This window comes from Salmo salar, chromosome 04 (assembly GCF_965601325.2).
Source record: "Salmo salar chromosome 04, fSalSal1, whole genome shotgun sequence".
In the NCBI taxonomy this organism is placed as follows: domain Eukaryota; kingdom Metazoa; phylum Chordata; class Actinopteri; order Salmoniformes; family Salmonidae; genus Salmo; species Salmo salar.
Genome location: NC_138294.1, coordinates 67,340,705 through 67,358,176, shown reverse-complemented (window position 1 = coordinate 67,358,176; position 17,472 = coordinate 67,340,705). Strand labels below are relative to the sequence as shown.

At 43.3% G+C, this 17,472-nt stretch overlaps 2 protein-coding genes, 1 long non-coding RNA gene and 1 other non-coding gene across 13 annotated transcripts; 2 read left to right on the top strand and 2 right to left on the bottom strand.

Annotated features, from left to right (window-relative positions):
* The first annotated feature begins 85 nt into the window (after positions 1–85).
* LOC123742478 (uncharacterized) lies at positions 86–4,273 on the top strand. Of its 3 annotated transcripts, none has more exons than XR_014392186.1 (4): positions 86–395; positions 611–1,208; positions 1,426–1,573; positions 1,821–4,273. It is a non-coding gene; the product is annotated as an uncharacterized LOC123742478 (transcript). The 3 variants fall into 3 exon arrangements; XR_014392187.1 differs by having other exon boundaries at positions 98–1,208; positions 1,821–3,449; positions 3,814–4,273; XR_014392185.1 differs by having other exon boundaries at positions 117–1,208.
* On the bottom strand, positions 4,049–8,077 carry LOC106599630 (uncharacterized). Of its 4 annotated transcripts, none has more exons than XM_082974652.1 (6): positions 7,803–8,077; positions 7,204–7,590; positions 5,136–7,068; positions 4,636–4,920; positions 4,367–4,503; positions 4,049–4,202 (listed from the first exon to the last, which is right to left on the bottom strand). In XM_082974652.1, the coding sequence occupies exons 3-6, from the start codon at positions 5,646–5,648 to the stop codon at positions 4,157–4,159; spliced, it is 981 nt and encodes a 326-aa protein (XP_082830778.1). In that variant the 5' UTR covers positions 5,649–7,068; positions 7,204–7,590; positions 7,803–8,077; the 3' UTR covers positions 4,049–4,156. The 4 variants fall into 4 exon arrangements, with proteins under 4 accessions (XP_082830778.1, XP_082830779.1, XP_082830781.1 ...); XM_082974653.1 differs by lacking the exon at positions 7,803–8,077 and having other exon boundaries at positions 5,136–6,477; positions 6,561–7,068; positions 7,204–7,796; XM_082974655.1 differs by lacking the exon at positions 7,803–8,077 and having other exon boundaries at positions 7,204–7,242; positions 7,383–7,796.
* Positions 8,078–8,390: 313 nt separating this feature from the next.
* Positions 8,391–12,578, top strand: LOC145878664 (uncharacterized). 2 transcript variants are annotated; one of them, XR_014392197.1, is made up of 4 exons: positions 8,391–8,700; positions 8,916–9,513; positions 9,731–9,878; positions 10,126–12,578. It is a non-coding gene; the product is annotated as an uncharacterized LOC145878664 (long non-coding RNA). The 2 variants fall into 2 exon arrangements; XR_014392196.1 differs by having other exon boundaries at positions 8,422–9,513.
* LOC106603621 (uncharacterized) lies at positions 12,354–16,380 on the bottom strand. Of its 4 annotated transcripts, none has more exons than XM_082974645.1 (6): positions 16,106–16,380; positions 15,509–15,895; positions 13,441–15,373; positions 12,941–13,225; positions 12,672–12,808; positions 12,354–12,507 (listed from the first exon to the last, which is right to left on the bottom strand). In XM_082974645.1, the coding sequence occupies exons 3-6, from the start codon at positions 13,951–13,953 to the stop codon at positions 12,462–12,464; spliced, it is 981 nt and encodes a 326-aa protein (XP_082830771.1). In that variant the 5' UTR covers positions 13,954–15,373; positions 15,509–15,895; positions 16,106–16,380; the 3' UTR covers positions 12,354–12,461. The 4 variants fall into 4 exon arrangements, with proteins under 4 accessions (XP_082830771.1, XP_082830772.1, XP_082830774.1 ...); XM_082974646.1 differs by lacking the exon at positions 16,106–16,380 and having other exon boundaries at positions 13,441–14,782; positions 14,866–15,373; positions 15,509–16,099; XM_082974648.1 differs by lacking the exon at positions 16,106–16,380 and having other exon boundaries at positions 15,509–15,547; positions 15,688–16,099.
* Between the last annotated feature and the right edge of the window lie 1,092 nt (positions 16,381–17,472).

Below are 17,472 nucleotides of genomic sequence, written 5' to 3'. Positions count from 1 at the left end.
ACTGCTAATCTAATGGCCCAACCTTAAATTAAGACCAAAAAGCGTATTTTTGTTTTCATACATTTTTACGATATAGCCAATTTGTACTTTGTGGCTGTGTTATCTAGTGGGAATCTCTAGCTGGCTAGTTATCTACCCTCTGGCGTTCCGCAATATTGGAGAAAAAGTTGATTGATAATCCAAGTACTAGTTTGAAAAATATGCACTGGGCATCAAAATGATCTCCCGAATAGTTTTAAAAGATGTGGTTCAGAGGTTCAAGAGTTTTACTCCTGAGTTACGGCTGGGATTGTTTCTGTCATAGTATAATTTGTTTACTGTCACTAACGTTACATATTTCGGTTTATCAGAGGATGTCTTCAGTCTTGGAACGACAGTTTTTGGCAATGGTCATGGTATGTTAGCAAGGAGGGGCTGAGTGAATCAACAATCATATGCTCGGTAGCTACTTTGATTGGGAGTGTTGTAACGTTAGCTAGCGTGCTAAAACGTATAGCTAATGTAACAGACGGTGCCAGTAGACTACAGCAGCAAGCTACAACACATCACGCCATGTTTATGTCTGTCAACCCTATCATTTATGTTTTAATCCTTTCCTCTTCCTTTGCAGTGCACAAGCTCAATAAGGTTCCGGAGTGGCGCAGCGGTCTGAGGCACTGCATCTTAGTGCAAAAGAGGCGTCACTACAGACCCTGTTTCGAATCCAGGTTGTATCACATCCGGCTGTGATTCGGAGTCCCATAGGGCAGTGCACAATTGGGCCTGCATCGCCAGGGTAGGCCGTCATTGTAAATAAGAATTTGTTCTTAACTGACTTGTCTAGTTAAATGAAAAATATAGAATGACATACTCCTTCCACCACAAGACAGTGAGCCAGCTACTCCTCAGTAATGGGGTTCTGGGGTGACATTGAGAAGAGTGTGGGCACCACTGTTTGGTTTCTGCTTCTCTCTATCAGCACAGGGGTGTTATACTGGGTCTGCTACTGTTTGGTGCATCTGCCCAGAACCAGATGGAGGGGTTCATGCCAGTATCCCTCTCCCTTATGTATATGGCCACAGTGCACTCCCGTATGGTTAAGGGCTTTCTTTTCGGGGTCACTGTACCCATGTTAGCCCTGCCCTGGCTGTTTCTGTTCATCACAACACTTTTGGTCCCACACACTGTCTTCCTTTGCAATGTCATGGCCATCATCGCAGGGGGGATCTGTATCCTTACTCCAACCTCATTGTGGTTCAAAAGAAATGTGATACGCTCCTCTGCAGTATGTCACAGCTTTATAAGTGTGCTTAGTAGTGTAGTTAAGTGCTAATAGGTTATAGGTGTTGTATATGAGTCCTGCTGCTAAACATGATGTTATTTTTGTTTAGAAAAATCTTGCATCACTGCTTCACACATTCTCCTTAACTTGCACTGGTGAAACAGACGGAAAGGGCTGGCTCTCACTTCTGGACATGTCCGATGCCAGGGCATCAGTGCTGGACAAGAAGATGCCTTTCAGGCGGCTGAGGAACATTGATGTCCTGTATGTCCCTGCATCAATAGAGGCGAGAAGGAAGACAGTCCACCCACCGTGAGTACTGAGAAAGCACCAGACCCATCATTTATCAGACAAGACAAGAGGTCATTAAATAACAATTGCTGTGTGCAAGCCAGAGCACATGATGTACTACAGTATAATGAGGTGCAGTTATAATAGATGATCCTCAGCTGTAATTGAATACTGTACAGTAGGCACCTAGTGGTCCCCCATGATTAGATAGAGAATCACTGGTATATTTAAGCTCTCTGAAATCTGTCCACGTTCTCATTGATTGCAGAATCATTCCAACCCCAGGCTCCTACCCAGTCCAAGCCTACGCTCCAGTGTCTTCTACCTCCAACCTACAGGCTACCGAGACCACACCAAAGACATTTGAAGGCTGGGCCCACTCCTACTATACACAGGGGAGCCCTGTTCAGGTCTCAGGTTATTACGGACACAACCATGGATATGGCCTCAAGCTTTGGGCCAAGTTACGGACATGGTCACAAACATGGACACAGCTGCAGCCACAGCCAAGGTCATGGACATAGTCACGAACACAGCTTTGGCCATGGACTCAGTCATGGACATGCATCTGCCTCTCAAACCAGCAGTCACTGGGCTCCAGTGGCTCAACATCCACATTCTCAACATTCCCACCTCAGTCCATTGTCTGTGTCTGTCAGTGCCCCAGGGGCGGAAATCCCGGGGGACGGGGGGGACACGACCCCCCCATCCTGGGAAAAATATGATTTGTCCCCCCCAATATATCACTGTAAACATAACTATGTAATTTACATAATATTAATAATGCGCAATGAAAGCAATTGTGCTGATTATAGACACCTAATAGTGCGTTTTTAAGTTTCAAAAGATTGCGACCCCCCACCCTTTGCCTCACAATGGTTTGATCCACTGCCAGTTCCTTAGTTGGCAAGGTAACAGAGGGTTCGTGTCCACTGTCTGAAAAGCACTCAATGCACGTAACTGACGGGAGATTCATCCAGTCAATCGTGCCATAGCAATGTTTTGTTTTATGTTGGCAGGGTTCACACACACACTAGCTGAATTTGCAGAGCTAGCGCGCAAATATTAACTATTAAGCTAGCTAGTACCTATTCCATTTATGTGGCGTCGTCAAAGATGGAATCTTTGCTATCGTCAATTTATTCCAAGATCAGCATGCAGATGATGTAAGTTAGTGCTTCAAAGTCCCTGTGATAAGGTTAGCGATAAACTGAAGTCCAAACTGAACAGAACTACACTCTCTTCTACCATTGTCTTAAATATATTTAATGGTCTCGTTGCAAAAGCTAAATTGTCGCAAAGGGAACTTTTATTTATTTTATTTCACCTTTATTTAACCCGGGTAGCAAAGATTATAGCAAACACTACTGAAACGGAATTGGTGCTCCCTAGCTTTGCAAATTCAGCTATTGTTGGAAGCCAGCCAATATGAAACAAACTATTAAAATTACAAAAGGTTGCAGCATATGTTGTGTAAATGGTGAACTCATACAGCTGTCAACTCTTGTCATTTTAATCCGTTTCACATTTGCTAGCTACCTTTTAGATCGAAGCCCAAATAGAATGATAGAAGATAAGATGATAGAAGCCCATCTCCTACTGTAAATAACCTACACGCTGTGTGTGTGTGTAGCCAGCCAGCCAGGTAGAAAAATGGCAGAAAAATAAAAAAGACGGACATCAGAGTATTTTTCAGTACACCAAAACGCAAAGTAAGAACCCTAGTAGCCTAATATCTCAAAGACTAGTTGATAAAATGTTCATAAGAAAGAAATCAAATTCTAATGGAAATGTTTCACAATGATGTCATTAGGCAGAGCAGGCAACAGATGGCACACAGACAGCAGAGTTGGGGACAGATATGCAGGGACAGACTGGCAGAGACAGGGAGTCTCAGGTAAGTTTGTTGAGTCTTTGTTTGGCAACATTATGAAAGGTTCTCCATTTTTTTTACTTGTAAAATAGGAACATAATTGGAAAATGCCATGGATGCCCCCACTCTCAACTTTAACAAATCTTAGTTCAGTCACCAGTTTAAGGCAATGGTATTGCTGTTGTGATTAGTTGTGTAGTTTTGGGTACCGGTAGTTAGGAGTACGGCAAACACCTTATTTCTTTGGTTCCTCAATATACATTTACCATATTACAATGTAGGCTATGTGTTACAGCACTACTTTTGGTGTCCCCCTCAGGATTTGCTCTTGAGAAAATTTCATGTAATTGTCCCCTCCAAAGTTGATATCAGATTTTCGCCCCTGCAGTGCCCCCCAGAGTTTCACAGCAAACATGCCGGAGTCACTGCCAGAATCTGTGACGGTTCATCCAGGAGCACCTGTGTCTTCACTGACAGATTGATGACTTCAATCAGTAACACCAAAACTCGCTATAGCTCGATTGAAATTCAAAGGCAATGTTCTCGAAGACTGGAAATGACCTTTACATTTCAAGCGCGCTATTTTCAGCAATCACAATCCTTGTAAAAACGTCAACTCATGGTATAACTAATAACGTTTATTTTACATTTTATTATGTCAGTGTGGTTATAAGCCGCTATAGCTCTGAAGTTCGAGTGTGTGTGTGTGTGTGTGTTGTAGTAGTAGGCCATTATTTCTTCGAACATCTCAGTTTGGGCAGCAGCCACTGGAGAAACCTGTCAATCAAACACAACAGGAGAATAAATAGTAGTTTGCCATTAAACATCAGATCGCTGCTCTTCCTCTGCTACCGCATTCAATTTCTATAATTCTCTACATCATTCTATTTCTATAAATCTCTAAAATGCCCTTGTTATGTTGCCCTCTTCTATTTCCTCACCTCTTCCTCAGACTCTTCTTTTCCTCTTTCTTGTCCTCCTTACTTTCTCCAACATTTTCCACCTGCTGCATCTTGCTGGCCTTCTCTTTCTTCACTTGCTTTTTTCCCTTGCTCTTTTTCCTTTTGACCTTCCCTTCCTAAATATTTTTGACAAGGAGATAAAGTAATATAAGCATATGGCTATTTTCTACTCTTGAGCTATGATATCTAGAGGTATGATATACTGTAGAAGGACATATGGCCAATATTCCCTTCCTGTTTCCTCTCACCTGTGGGGTCACTCCTGACATTTTCTGGAGCAGCTTCCTGCCGTTCTCACTCAGGTTGGTGATTGGGGCCAGGCGAGGGCTGCGGTGGTATGGTAAGTACTCCACAGCAGGCAAAGCAACAATGACAGAGACGGGGCTTGGAGGTGTCGGAGGCTTTGGGACATCCTTTTGGGAGGGACGGGCCACAGCAGAGGGCAGGGCCCGTAGGGCTTCAGCCAGGGTCCGGGGTCCTGAGGTCACAAGAGGAGAGAGGCCAGACACAGGACCAGAGACTTTCCCTGGGCTCTGTAAGACCAGAAACAACAAACAAACTGTCAGGACAGTGCTATGTCATACACAATCAGTAGATATACTGTAAGACTAATCTATAAATACATTAGATACATGACTACACGCAATAAGTAAGATTAATTTACAAAGCTCTGGACATAGTTCTTTTTTTCAGGCTTGAGGAGCCTGTTCTCAGCTATTCTGGTCTGCATTTCTGCCATGCTCTCTACCATTTTGGCCATCTCTCCAGTGCATTTCTTGAAGGCCACTTTCAACCTTTCCAAGTCATTCAGCCAAGTGTCCAGGTTTACTGCCTCAAGATCACGTTCACTGCAGTTTCTCTTCATCACTTGGATCAGTGCCCTCACCTCTTCGCCCATCCTCCCTTTGTCTTCCCTATTCACATCTTCATCCCTCAGTCTTTCCTCCTTCCTCCTCCCCATCCACTTCTCAATCCAGGCTCTGAAGCATCCCTCATTCTTCTGCCTCTCTTGGTTGACGTCCTGACCGTCATTGACCTTCTTCAGGCCTTCCTCCAGGTCGAGCTCTATGGAGGCCAGTTTTTTTTTAATCCTCCTCAGGCTCTCCTTGTTGGTGTTGGTCCACTGTGTCTTCTTGTCCTGCTGCTCCTTGCAGGGCCGGACAGTAGGGACCAACTCCGTCAGGCGTGATGCCTTCTTCAGGGCACTCACAGAGGCAGGGAGAAGGATGTTGGGCTTGGCCACAATAATCTGTACAGACATAGGGTCAAACCATTGAGATGTAACACACACTAGTGATGCATTAACTCATAAGCAGCAGTCCCGCGGTTATATCCACAGGGCGGCAGGTTTAGGGTCATGAAATATTATGTGTAATATAAAGAAAACAATACATGAAAAAAATCCATAAATATATCATTCTTGTGTAATTTAAATCTATAGGCTATTTAGCATTTGTGCATAAACCTAAGCTGTGGGACATAACTTGGCGCATGCCAAATAGACTAGACACCAATCACCAAACACTTTTGGGAAAGGGCAGAAAAAGTTATTGTTGATCCACTGACGCAAAAAGGACAATGTCAGAGTTTAATTCAATAAGAGGAAAGCTACGAAATGGAAAGTTGAAAATAAAGAAGGGATGGCCAGAAAAGTAATGTATATAGTCGGGCGGTTGCGGATGGGTTATTAGCAATTGCGGGTGGGTTTGGTTGAACAAACAGCTGACCTGCGCACCACTAACACACAAACACACAAATGTAAGAGAATACCAGTCGAGGGTCCTTCAGTGAAGCCCCTTTTCTCTGTGGTTCCTTTGAAGGCCCAGGACTGTCCTCAGCAGAGGCATCATTGCCATTATCACACTGTGTGTCAGAGAGCTAGTTGGTCATAGTCCATTCTCCACATTCAGTCAAAGAGTTACTCAAATACATGGTGCAGAACATACCAGAAAGTCTGATTCATCCAAGGAGTGGAGAGACAGATTGTCGTCCTCTACCATATCCCTCACTTCAAACTTTGTCACCTTTCCATCCTCCTCATCCTTCACTATCAGCGGTGGTGTCCTCCTTTCATGATCCTCATCATCAGACTGTGTATCAGAGTCAATTAGTCTGAGACTATTCTCTTTACAGTCATATCACTCAACACATCTATGGTGTACAACTCTCTTACCTCAGATTCACAGTCAGTGAAGGAGTAGATAGAGATGTCATCAGAGTTGGAGGATGAGATGACCCCATCATAATTTCTCTCCATCAGCCGAGTCACCCTTCCAGACTGAGGAGACAGACAAAGGCATGTACTTAGGGCAGCCATAAAATACACTGGCATTGACTGCCAAGAAAATGTAGAATATTTAGGCAATCCAACATAGTTGTACAAGTAGTGAGTAATTCATGGGTCATTGAAAATGCTAGTGTATTGAAATGCAATAAATGCAACTCCCATAACATTAGGGATGGGACTAAAGACCTTCCACACTGTAGGATTCCTTAGCATTTCCAATGAATGATTGTCAATTCAACCAAGCCAACCAAAATGGCCATATGAATCAACAGATTGATCTATCTGTTGTGTCTCTATGGGAACAGCAGAGATGTCTGACCTGGCTGAGAGGCTCTGGATTGATGTCCCGTCCATCCCCAGATGTCTGTTCCTGCCCACAGCTCTCAATGATTGGCTGTGAACAGTAAAGAAAAAATGTAACACTCTTTTGCTCATTTTGGCCTTGGAAATAACTTGGAAATAAATGATGTAGCCATCAATAAATCATTTAAGTAGCTACTGTTATGTGATTGATTTGAATGTGACTTACAGGCCTTTTGTGGATCTGAGGGGTCTGCGCTGAAGTAGACTGTCAAGACAGCATTCAATTTCAAATGAGTTTAGATGGGGAGGGATATCTGCAGTTGCTTTTATTGTGATAACTGCAGTTTGTACATGGAGCATAAGTAAGGTTTATGTGTAATTGTTTTCAGGTCGGATTTGACTTACAGGCCTTGGTCTTCTGTGCACCTTACCGGTTGGCCACATCACAGAATCAGGGGTGTTCACCCTCACTGGATTCAACTGTCAACACAACACTCCATTTAAAATGTGATGACAAAGACAGAACACAAACTAAATAAATTGGTATTTACCACATAAGGGCGGCGCCTTAAAGCTCTTTTGATTCTCTCATCACTACGGTCCATCTTGCTTTCTGAGGGATACATTTTCATCAACTGATTGGCACAAAACATATCCTAACACACACACACACACACAGACAAATGGCACGCCATTCCCTATATAGTGCACTTATTTTGATCTGAGCCCACTGGGGATAGGTCAAAAGTAGTACACTACAGGGTGCCATTTGGGACCTCTCCAAAGAATGTAAGAGCCTACCAGACATTCTAAACGCCAAATCACCTTGTGCAGTGCGAACGGGTCTAACCAACCGTTTCCAATCGTAGTATTCTCTGCACAGCGTCAGCTAGGGCAGACTATGCGGCAAAAGATTACCTGAAACAACCTGATTGAAAAAAGAGATTGTACTGATGATATATATCAAAGCTGAACACAGTTTATGTAGCGAATTGATGCTTGGTGACGTCACAAAAGGTCTCCGCGCATAATACGTCACAAGAAAGTCGTGTATGGGACCGGACTGGTGGCATCTTCCCCCTGGTTGTAACTTATAACTGTCAAATCAAATCTATGTAGCTATCTATCTAACTCAAATGTCTGTTGAGGACTCTTTGATAATCACATTTGAGGCACATGTCAGCAGGTGGCAGTGTCTTCAAATGCAGTAGTTGATGATCTGTGCAACAGTTGAGCAACTTGAAGTTGTACATTTTTGGGGGGCTAGCAAGCTTGCCTGCCTATTTCTACAATTAATCTTCTTATAATCGCATTTTAAACCTAACCACACTGCTAATCTAATGGCCCAACCTTAAATTAAGACCAAAAAGCGTATTTTTGTTTTCATACATTTTTACGATATAGCCAATTTGTACTTTGTGGCTGTGTTATCTAGTGGGAATCTCTAGCTGGCTAGTTATCTACCCTCTGGCGTTCCGCAATATTGGAGAAAAAGTTGATTGATAATCCAAGTACTAGTTTGAAAAATATGCACTGGGCATCAAAATGATCTCCCGAATAGTTTTAAAAGATGTGGTTCAGAGGTTCAAGAGTTTTACTCCTGAGTTACGGCTGGGATTGTTTCTGTCATAGTATAATTTGTTTACTGTCACTAACGTTACATATTTCGGTTTATCAGAGGATGTCTTCAGTCTTGGAACGACAGTTTTTGGCAATGGTCATGGTATGTTAGCAAGGAGGGGCTGAGTGAATCAACAATCATATGCTCGGTAGCTACTTTGATTGGGAGTGTTGTAACGTTAGCTAGCGTGCTAAAACGTATAGCTAATGTAACAGACGGTGCCAGTAGACTACAGCAGCAAGCTACAACACATCACGCCATGTTTATGTCTGTCAACCCTATCATTTATGTTTTAATCCTTTCCTCTTCCTTTGCAGTGCACAAGCTCAATAAGGTTCCGGAGTGGCGCAGCGGTCTGAGGCACTGCATCTTAGTGCAAAAGAGGCGTCACTACAGACCCTGTTTCGAATCCAGGTTGTATCACATCCGGCTGTGATTCGGAGTCCCATAGGGCAGTGCACAATTGGGCCTGCATCGCCAGGGTAGGCCGTCATTGTAAATAAGAATTTGTTCTTAACTGACTTGTCTAGTTAAATGAAAAATATAGAATGACATACTCCTTCCACCACAAGACAGTGAGCCAGCTACTCCTCAGTAATGGGGTTCTGGGGTGACATTGAGAAGAGTGTGGGCACCACTGTTTGGTTTCTGCTTCTCTCTATCAGCACAGGGGTGTTATACTGGGTCTGCTACTGTTTGGTGCATCTGCCCAGAACCAGATGGAGGGGTTCATGCCAGTATCCCTCTCCCTTATGTATATGGCCACAGTGCACTCCCGTATGGTTAAGGGCTTTCTTTTCGGGGTCACTGTACCCATGTTAGCCCTGCCCTGGCTGTTTCTGTTCATCACAACACTTTTGGTCCCACACACTGTCTTCCTTTGCAATGTCATGGCCATCATCGCAGGGGGGATCTGTATCCTTACTCCAACCTCATTGTGGTTCAAAAGAAATGTGATACGCTCCTCTGCAGTATGTCACAGCTTTATAAGTGTGCTTAGTAGTGTAGTTAAGTGCTAATAGGTTATAGGTGTTGTATATGAGTCCTGCTGCTAAACATGATGTTATTTTTGTTTAGAAAAATCTTGCATCACTGCTTCACACATTCTCCTTAACTTGCACTGGTGAAACAGACGGAAAGGGCTGGCTCTCACTTCTGGACATGTCCGATGCCAGGGCATCAGTGCTGGACAAGAAGATGCCTTTCAGGCGGCTGAGGAACATTGATGTCCTGTATGTCCCTGCATCAATAGAGGCGAGAAGGAAGACAGTCCACCCACCGTGAGTACTGAGAAAGCACCAGACCCATCATTTATCAGACAAGACAAGAGGTCATTAAATAACAATTGCTGTGTGCAAGCCAGAGCACATGATGTACTACAGTATAATGAGGTGCAGTTATAATAGATGATCCTCAGCTGTAATTGAATACTGTACAGTAGGCACCTAGTGGTCCCCCATGATTAGATAGAGAATCACTGGTATATTTAAGCTCTCTGAAATCTGTCCACGTTCTCATTGATTGCAGAATCATTCCAACCCCAGGCTCCTACCCAGTCCAAGCCTACGCTCCAGTGTCTTCTACCTCCAACCTACAGGCTACCGAGACCACACCAAAGACATTTGAAGGCTGGGCCCACTCCTACTATACACAGGGGAGCCCTGTTCAGGTCTCAGGTTATTACGGACACAACCATGGATATGGCCTCAAGCTTTGGGCCAAGTTACGGACATGGTCACAAACATGGACACAGCTGCAGCCACAGCCAAGGTCATGGACATAGTCACGAACACAGCTTTGGCCATGGACTCAGTCATGGACATGCATCTGCCTCTCAAACCAGCAGTCACTGGGCTCCAGTGGCTCAACATCCACATTCTCAACATTCCCACCTCAGTCCATTGTCTGTGTCTGTCAGTGCCCCAGGGGCGGAAATCCCGGGGGACGGGGGGGACACGACCCCCCCATCCTGGGAAAAATATGATTTGTCCCCCCCAATATATCACTGTAAACATAACTATGTAATTTACATAATATTAATAATGCGCAATGAAAGCAATTGTGCTGATTATAGACACCTAATAGTGCGTTTTTAAGTTTCAAAAGATTGCGACCCCCCACCCTTTGCCTCACAATGGTTTGATCCACTGCCAGTTCCTTAGTTGGCAAGGTAACAGAGGGTTCGTGTCCACTGTCTGAAAAGCACTCAATGCACGTAACTGACGGGAGATTCATCCAGTCAATCGTGCCATAGCAATGTTTTGTTTTATGTTGGCAGGGTTCACACACACACTAGCTGAATTTGCAGAGCTAGCGCGCAAATATTAACTATTAAGCTAGCTAGTACCTATTCCATTTATGTGGCGTCGTCAAAGATGGAATCTTTGCTATCGTCAATTTATTCCAAGATCAGCATGCAGATGATGTAAGTTAGTGCTTCAAAGTCCCTGTGATAAGGTTAGCGATAAACTGAAGTCCAAACTGAACAGAACTACACTCTCTTCTACCATTGTCTTAAATATATTTAATGGTCTCGTTGCAAAAGCTAAATTGTCGCAAAGGGAACTTTTATTTATTTTATTTCACCTTTATTTAACCCGGGTAGCAAAGATTATAGCAAACACTACTGAAACGGAATTGGTGCTCCCTAGCTTTGCAAATTCAGCTATTGTTGGAAGCCAGCCAATATGAAACAAACTATTAAAATTACAAAAGGTTGCAGCATATGTTGTGTAAATGGTGAACTCATACAGCTGTCAACTCTTGTCATTTTAATCCGTTTCACATTTGCTAGCTACCTTTTAGATCGAAGCCCAAATAGAATGATAGAAGATAAGATGATAGAAGCCCATCTCCTACTGTAAATAACCTACACGCTGTGTGTGTGTGTAGCCAGCCAGCCAGGTAGAAAAATGGCAGAAAAATAAAAAAGACGGACATCAGAGTATTTTTCAGTACACCAAAACGCAAAGTAAGAACCCTAGTAGCCTAATATCTCAAAGACTAGTTGATAAAATGTTCATAAGAAAGAAATCAAATTCTAATGGAAATGTTTCACAATGATGTCATTAGGCAGAGCAGGCAACAGATGGCACACAGACAGCAGAGTTGGGGACAGATATGCAGGGACAGACTGGCAGAGACAGGGAGTCTCAGGTAAGTTTGTTGAGTCTTTGTTTGGCAACATTATGAAAGGTTCTCCATTTTTTTTACTTGTAAAATAGGAACATAATTGGAAAATGCCATGGATGCCCCCACTCTCAACTTTAACAAATCTTAGTTCAGTCACCAGTTTAAGGCAATGGTATTGCTGTTGTGATTAGTTGTGTAGTTTTGGGTACCGGTAGTTAGGAGTACGGCAAACACCTTATTTCTTTGGTTCCTCAATATACATTTACCATATTACAATGTAGGCTATGTGTTACAGCACTACTTTTGGTGTCCCCCTCAGGATTTGCTCTTGAGAAAATTTCATGTAATTGTCCCCTCCAAAGTTGATATCAGATTTTCGCCCCTGCAGTGCACCCCAGAGTTTCACAGCAAACATGCCGGAGTCACTGCCAGAATCTGTGACGGTTCATCCAGGAGCACCTGTGTCTTCACTGACAGATTGATGACTTCAATCAGTAACACCAAAACTCGCTATAGCTCGATTGAAATTCAAAGGCAATGTTCTCGAAGACTGGAAATGACCTTTACATTTCAAGCGCGCTATTTTCAGCAATCACAATCCTTGTAAAAACGTCAACTCATGGTATAACTAATAACGTTTATTTTACATTTTATTATGTCAGTGTGGTTATAAGCCGCTATAGCTCTGAAGTTCGAGTGTGTGTGTGTGTGTGTGTTGTAGTAGTAGGCCATTATTTCTTCGAACATCTCAGTTTGGGCAGCAGCCACTGGAGAAACCTGTCAATCAAACACAACAGGAGAATAAATAGTAGTTTGCCATTAAACATCAGATCGCTGCTCTTCCTCTGCTACCGCATTCAATTTCTATAATTCTCTACATCATTCTATTTCTATAAATCTCTAAAATGCCCTTGTTATGTTGCCCTCTTCTATTTCCTCACCTCTTCCTCAGACTCTTCTTTTCCTCTTTCTTGTCCTCCTTACTTTCTCCAACATTTTCCACCTGCTGCATCTTGCTGGCCTTCTCTTTCTTCACTTGCTTTTTTCCCTTGCTCTTTTTCCTTTTGACCTTCCCTTCCTAAATATTTTTGACAAGGAGATAAAGTAATATAAGCATATGGCTATTTTCTACTCTTGAGCTATGATATCTAGAGGTATGATATACTGTAGAAGGACATATGGCCAATATTCCCTTCCTGTTTCCTCTCACCTGTGGGGTCACTCCTGACATTTTCTGGAGCAGCTTCCTGCCGTTCTCACTCAGGTTGGTGATTGGGGCCAGGCGAGGGCTGCGGTGGTATGGTAAGTACTCCACAGCAGGCAAAGCAACAATGACAGAGACGGGGCTTGGAGGTGTCGGAGGCTTTGGGACATCCTTTTGGGAGGGACGGGCCACAGCAGAGGGCAGGGCCCGTAGGGCTTCAGCCAGGGTCCGGGGTCCTGAGGTCACAAGAGGAGAGAGGCCAGACACAGGACCAGAGACTTTCCCTGGGCTCTGTAAGACCAGAAACAACAAACAAACTGTCAGGACAGTGCTATGTCATACACAATCAGTAGATATACTGTAAGACTAATCTATAAATACATTAGATACATGACTACACGCAATAAGTAAGATTAATTTACAAAGCTCTGGACATAGTTCTTTTTTTCAGGCTTGAGGAGCCTGTTCTCAGCTATTCTGGTCTGCATTTCTGCCATGCTCTCTACCATTTTGGCCATCTCTCCAGTGCATTTCTTGAAGGCCACTTTCAACCTTTCCAAGTCATTCAGCCAAGTGTCCAGGTTTACTGCCTCAAGATCACGTTCACTGCAGTTTCTCTTCATCACTTGGATCAGTGCCCTCACCTCTTCGCCCATCCTCCCTTTGTCTTCCCTATTCACATCTTCATCCCTCAGTCTTTCCTCCTTCCTCCTCCCCATCCACTTCTCAATCCAGGCTCTGAAGCATCCCTCATTCTTCTGCCTCTCTTGGTTGACGTCCTGACCGTCATTGACCTTCTTCAGGCCTTCCTCCAGGTCGAGCTCTATGGAGGCCAGTTTTTTTTTAATCCTCCTCAGGCTCTCCTTGTTGGTGTTGGTCCACTGTGTCTTCTTGTCCTGCTGCTCCTTGCAGGGCCGGACAGTAGGGACCAACTCCGTCAGGCGTGATGCCTTCTTCAGGGCACTCACAGAGGCAGGGAGAAGGATGTTGGGCTTGGCCACAATAATCTGTACAGACATAGGGTCAAACCATTGAGATGTAACACACACTAGTGATGCATTAACTCATAAGCAGCAGTCCCGCGGTTATATCCACAGGGCGGCAGGTTTAGGGTCATGAAATATTATGTGTAATATAAAGAAAACAATACATGAAAAAAATCCATAAATATATCATTCTTGTGTAATTTAAATCTATAGGCTATTTAGCATTTGTGCATAAACCTAAGCTGTGGGACATAACTTGGCGCATGCCAAATAGACTAGACACCAATCACCAAACACTTTTGGGAAAGGGCAGAAAAAGTTATTGTTGATCCACTGACGCAAAAAGGACAATGTCAGAGTTTAATTCAATAAGAGGAAAGCTACGAAATGGAAAGTTGAAAATAAAGAAGGGATGGCCAGAAAAGTAATGTATATAGTCGGGCGGTTGCGGATGGGTTATTAGCAATTGCGGGTGGGTTTGGTTGAACAAACAGCTGACCTGCGCACCACTAACACACAAACACACAAATGTAAGAGAATACCAGTCGAGGGTCCTTCAGTGAAGCCCCTTTTCTCTGTGGTTCCTTTGAAGGCCCAGGACTGTCCTCAGCAGAGGCATCATTGCCATTATCACACTGTGTGTCAGAGAGCTAGTTGGTCATAGTCCATTCTCCACATTCAGTCAAAGAGTTACTCAAATACATGGTGCAGAACATACCAGAAAGTCTGATTCATCCAAGGAGTGGAGAGACAGATTGTCGTCCTCTACCATATCCCTCACTTCAAACTTTGTCACCTTTCCATCCTCCTCATCCTTCACTATCAGCGGTGGTGTCCTCCTTTCATGATCCTCATCATCAGACTGTGTATCAGAGTCAATTAGTCTGAGACTATTCTCTTTACAGTCATATCACTCAACACATCTATGGTGTACAACTCTCTTACCTCAGATTCACAGTCAGTGAAGGAGTAGATAGAGATGTCATCAGAGTTGGAGGATGAGATGACCCCATCATAATTTCTCTCCATCAGCCGAGTCACCCTTCCAGACTGAGGAGACAGACAAAGGCATGTACTTAGGGCAGCCATAAAATACACTGGCATTGACTGCCAAGAAAATGTAGAATATTTAGGCAATCCAACATAGTTGTACAAGTAGTGAGTAATTCATGGGTCATTGAAAATGCAAGTGTATTGAAATGCAATAAATGCAACTCCCATAACATTAGGGATGGGACTAAAGACCTTCCACACTGTAGGATTCTTTAGCATTTCCAATGAATGATTGTCAATTCAACCAAGCCAACCAAAATGGCCATATGAATCAACAGATTGATCTATCTGTTGTGTCTCTATGGGAACAGCAGAGATGTCTGACCTGGCTGAGAGGCTCTGGATTGATGTCCCGTCCATCCCCAGATGTCTGTTCCTGCCCACAGCTCTCAATGATTGGCTGTGAACAGTAAAGAAAAAATGTAACACTCTTTTGCTCATTTTGGCCTTGGAAATAACTTGGAAATAAATGATGTAGCCATCAATAAATCATTTAAGTAGCTACTGTTATGTGATTGATTTGAATGTGACTTACAGGCCTTTTGTGGATCTGAGGGGTCTGCGCTGAAGTAGACTGTCAAGACAGCATTCAATTTCAAATGAGTTTAGATGGGGAGGGATATCTGCAGTTGCTTTTATTGTGATAACTGCAGTTTGTACATGGAGCATAAGTAAGGTTTATGTGTAATTGTTTTCAGGTCGGATTTGACTTACAGGCCTTGGTCTTCTGTGCACCTTACCGGTTGGCCACATCACAGAATCAGGGGTGTTCACCCTCACTGGATTCAACTGTCAACACAACACTCCATTTAAAATGTGATGACAAAGACAGAACACAAACTAAATAAATTGGTATTTACCACATAAGGGCGGCGCCTTAAAGCTCTTTTGATTCTCTCATCACTACGGTCCATCTTGCTTTCTGAGGGATACATTTTCATCAACTGATTGGCACAAAACATATCCTAACACACACACACACACAGACAAATGGCACGCCATTCCCTATATAGTGCACTTATTTTGATCTGAGCCCACTGGGGATAGGTCAAAAGTAGTACACTACAGGGTGCCATTTGGGACCTCTCCAAAGAATGTAAGAGCCTACCAGACATTCTAAACGCCAAATCACCTTGTGCAGTGCGAACGGGTCTAACCAACCGTTTCCAATCGTAGTATTCTCTGCACAGCGTCAGCTAGGGCAGACTATGCGGCAAAAGATTACCTGAAACAACCTGATTGAAAAAAGAGATTGTACTGATGATATATATCAAAGCTGAACACAGTTTATGTAGCGAATTGATGCTTGGTGACGTCACAAAAGGTCTCCGCGCATAATACGTCACAAGAAAGTCGTGTATGGGACCGGACTGGTGGCATCTTCCCCCTGGTTGTAACTTATAACTGTCAAATCAAATCTATGTAGCTATCTATCTAACTCAAATGTCTGTTGAGGACTCTTTGATAATCACATTTGAGGCACATGTCAGCAGGTGGCAGTGTCTTCAAATGCAGTAGTTGATGATCTGTGCAACAGTTGAGCAACTTGAAGTTGTACATTTTTGGGGGGCTAGCAAGCTTGCCTGCCTATTTCTACAATTAATCTTCTTATAATCGCATTTTAAACCTAACCACACTGCTAATCTAATGGCCCAACCTTAAATTAAGACCAAAAAGCGTATTTTTGTTTTCATACATTTTTACGATATAGCCAATTTGTACTTTGTGGCTGTGTTATCTAGTGGGAATCTCTAGCTGGCTAGTTATCTACCCTCTGGCGTTCCGCAATATTGGAGAAAAAGTTGATTGATAATCCAAGTACTAGTTTGAAAAATATGCACTGGGCATCAAAATGATCTCCCGAATAGTTTTAAAAGATGTGGTTCAGAGGTTCAAGAGTTTTACTCCTGAGTTACGGCTGGGATTGTTTCTGTCATAGTATAATTTGTTTACTGTCACTAACGTTACATATTTCGGTTTATCAGAGGATGTCTTCAGTCTTGGAACGACAGTTTTTGGCAATGGTCATGGTATGTTAGCAAGGAGGGGCTGAGTGAATCAACAATCATATGCTCGGTAGCTACTTTGATTGGGAGTGTTGTAACGTTAGCTAGCGTGCTAAAACGTATAGCTAATGTAACAGACGGTGCCAGTAGACTACAGCAGCAAGCTACAACACATCACGCCATGTTTATGTCTGTCAACCCTATGATTTATGTTTTAATCCTTTCCTCTTCCTTTGCAGTGCACAAGCGCAATAAGGTTCCGGAGTGGCGCAGCGGTCTGAGGCACTGCATCTTAGTGCAAAAGAGGCGTCACTACAGACCCTGTTTCGAATCCAGGTTGTATCACATCCGGCTGTGATTCGGAGTCCCATAGGGCAGTGCACAATTGGGCCTGCATCGCCAGGGTAGGCCGTCATTGTAAATAAGAATTTGTTCTTAACTGACTTGTCTAGTTAAATGAAAAATATAGAATGACATACTCCTTCCACCACAA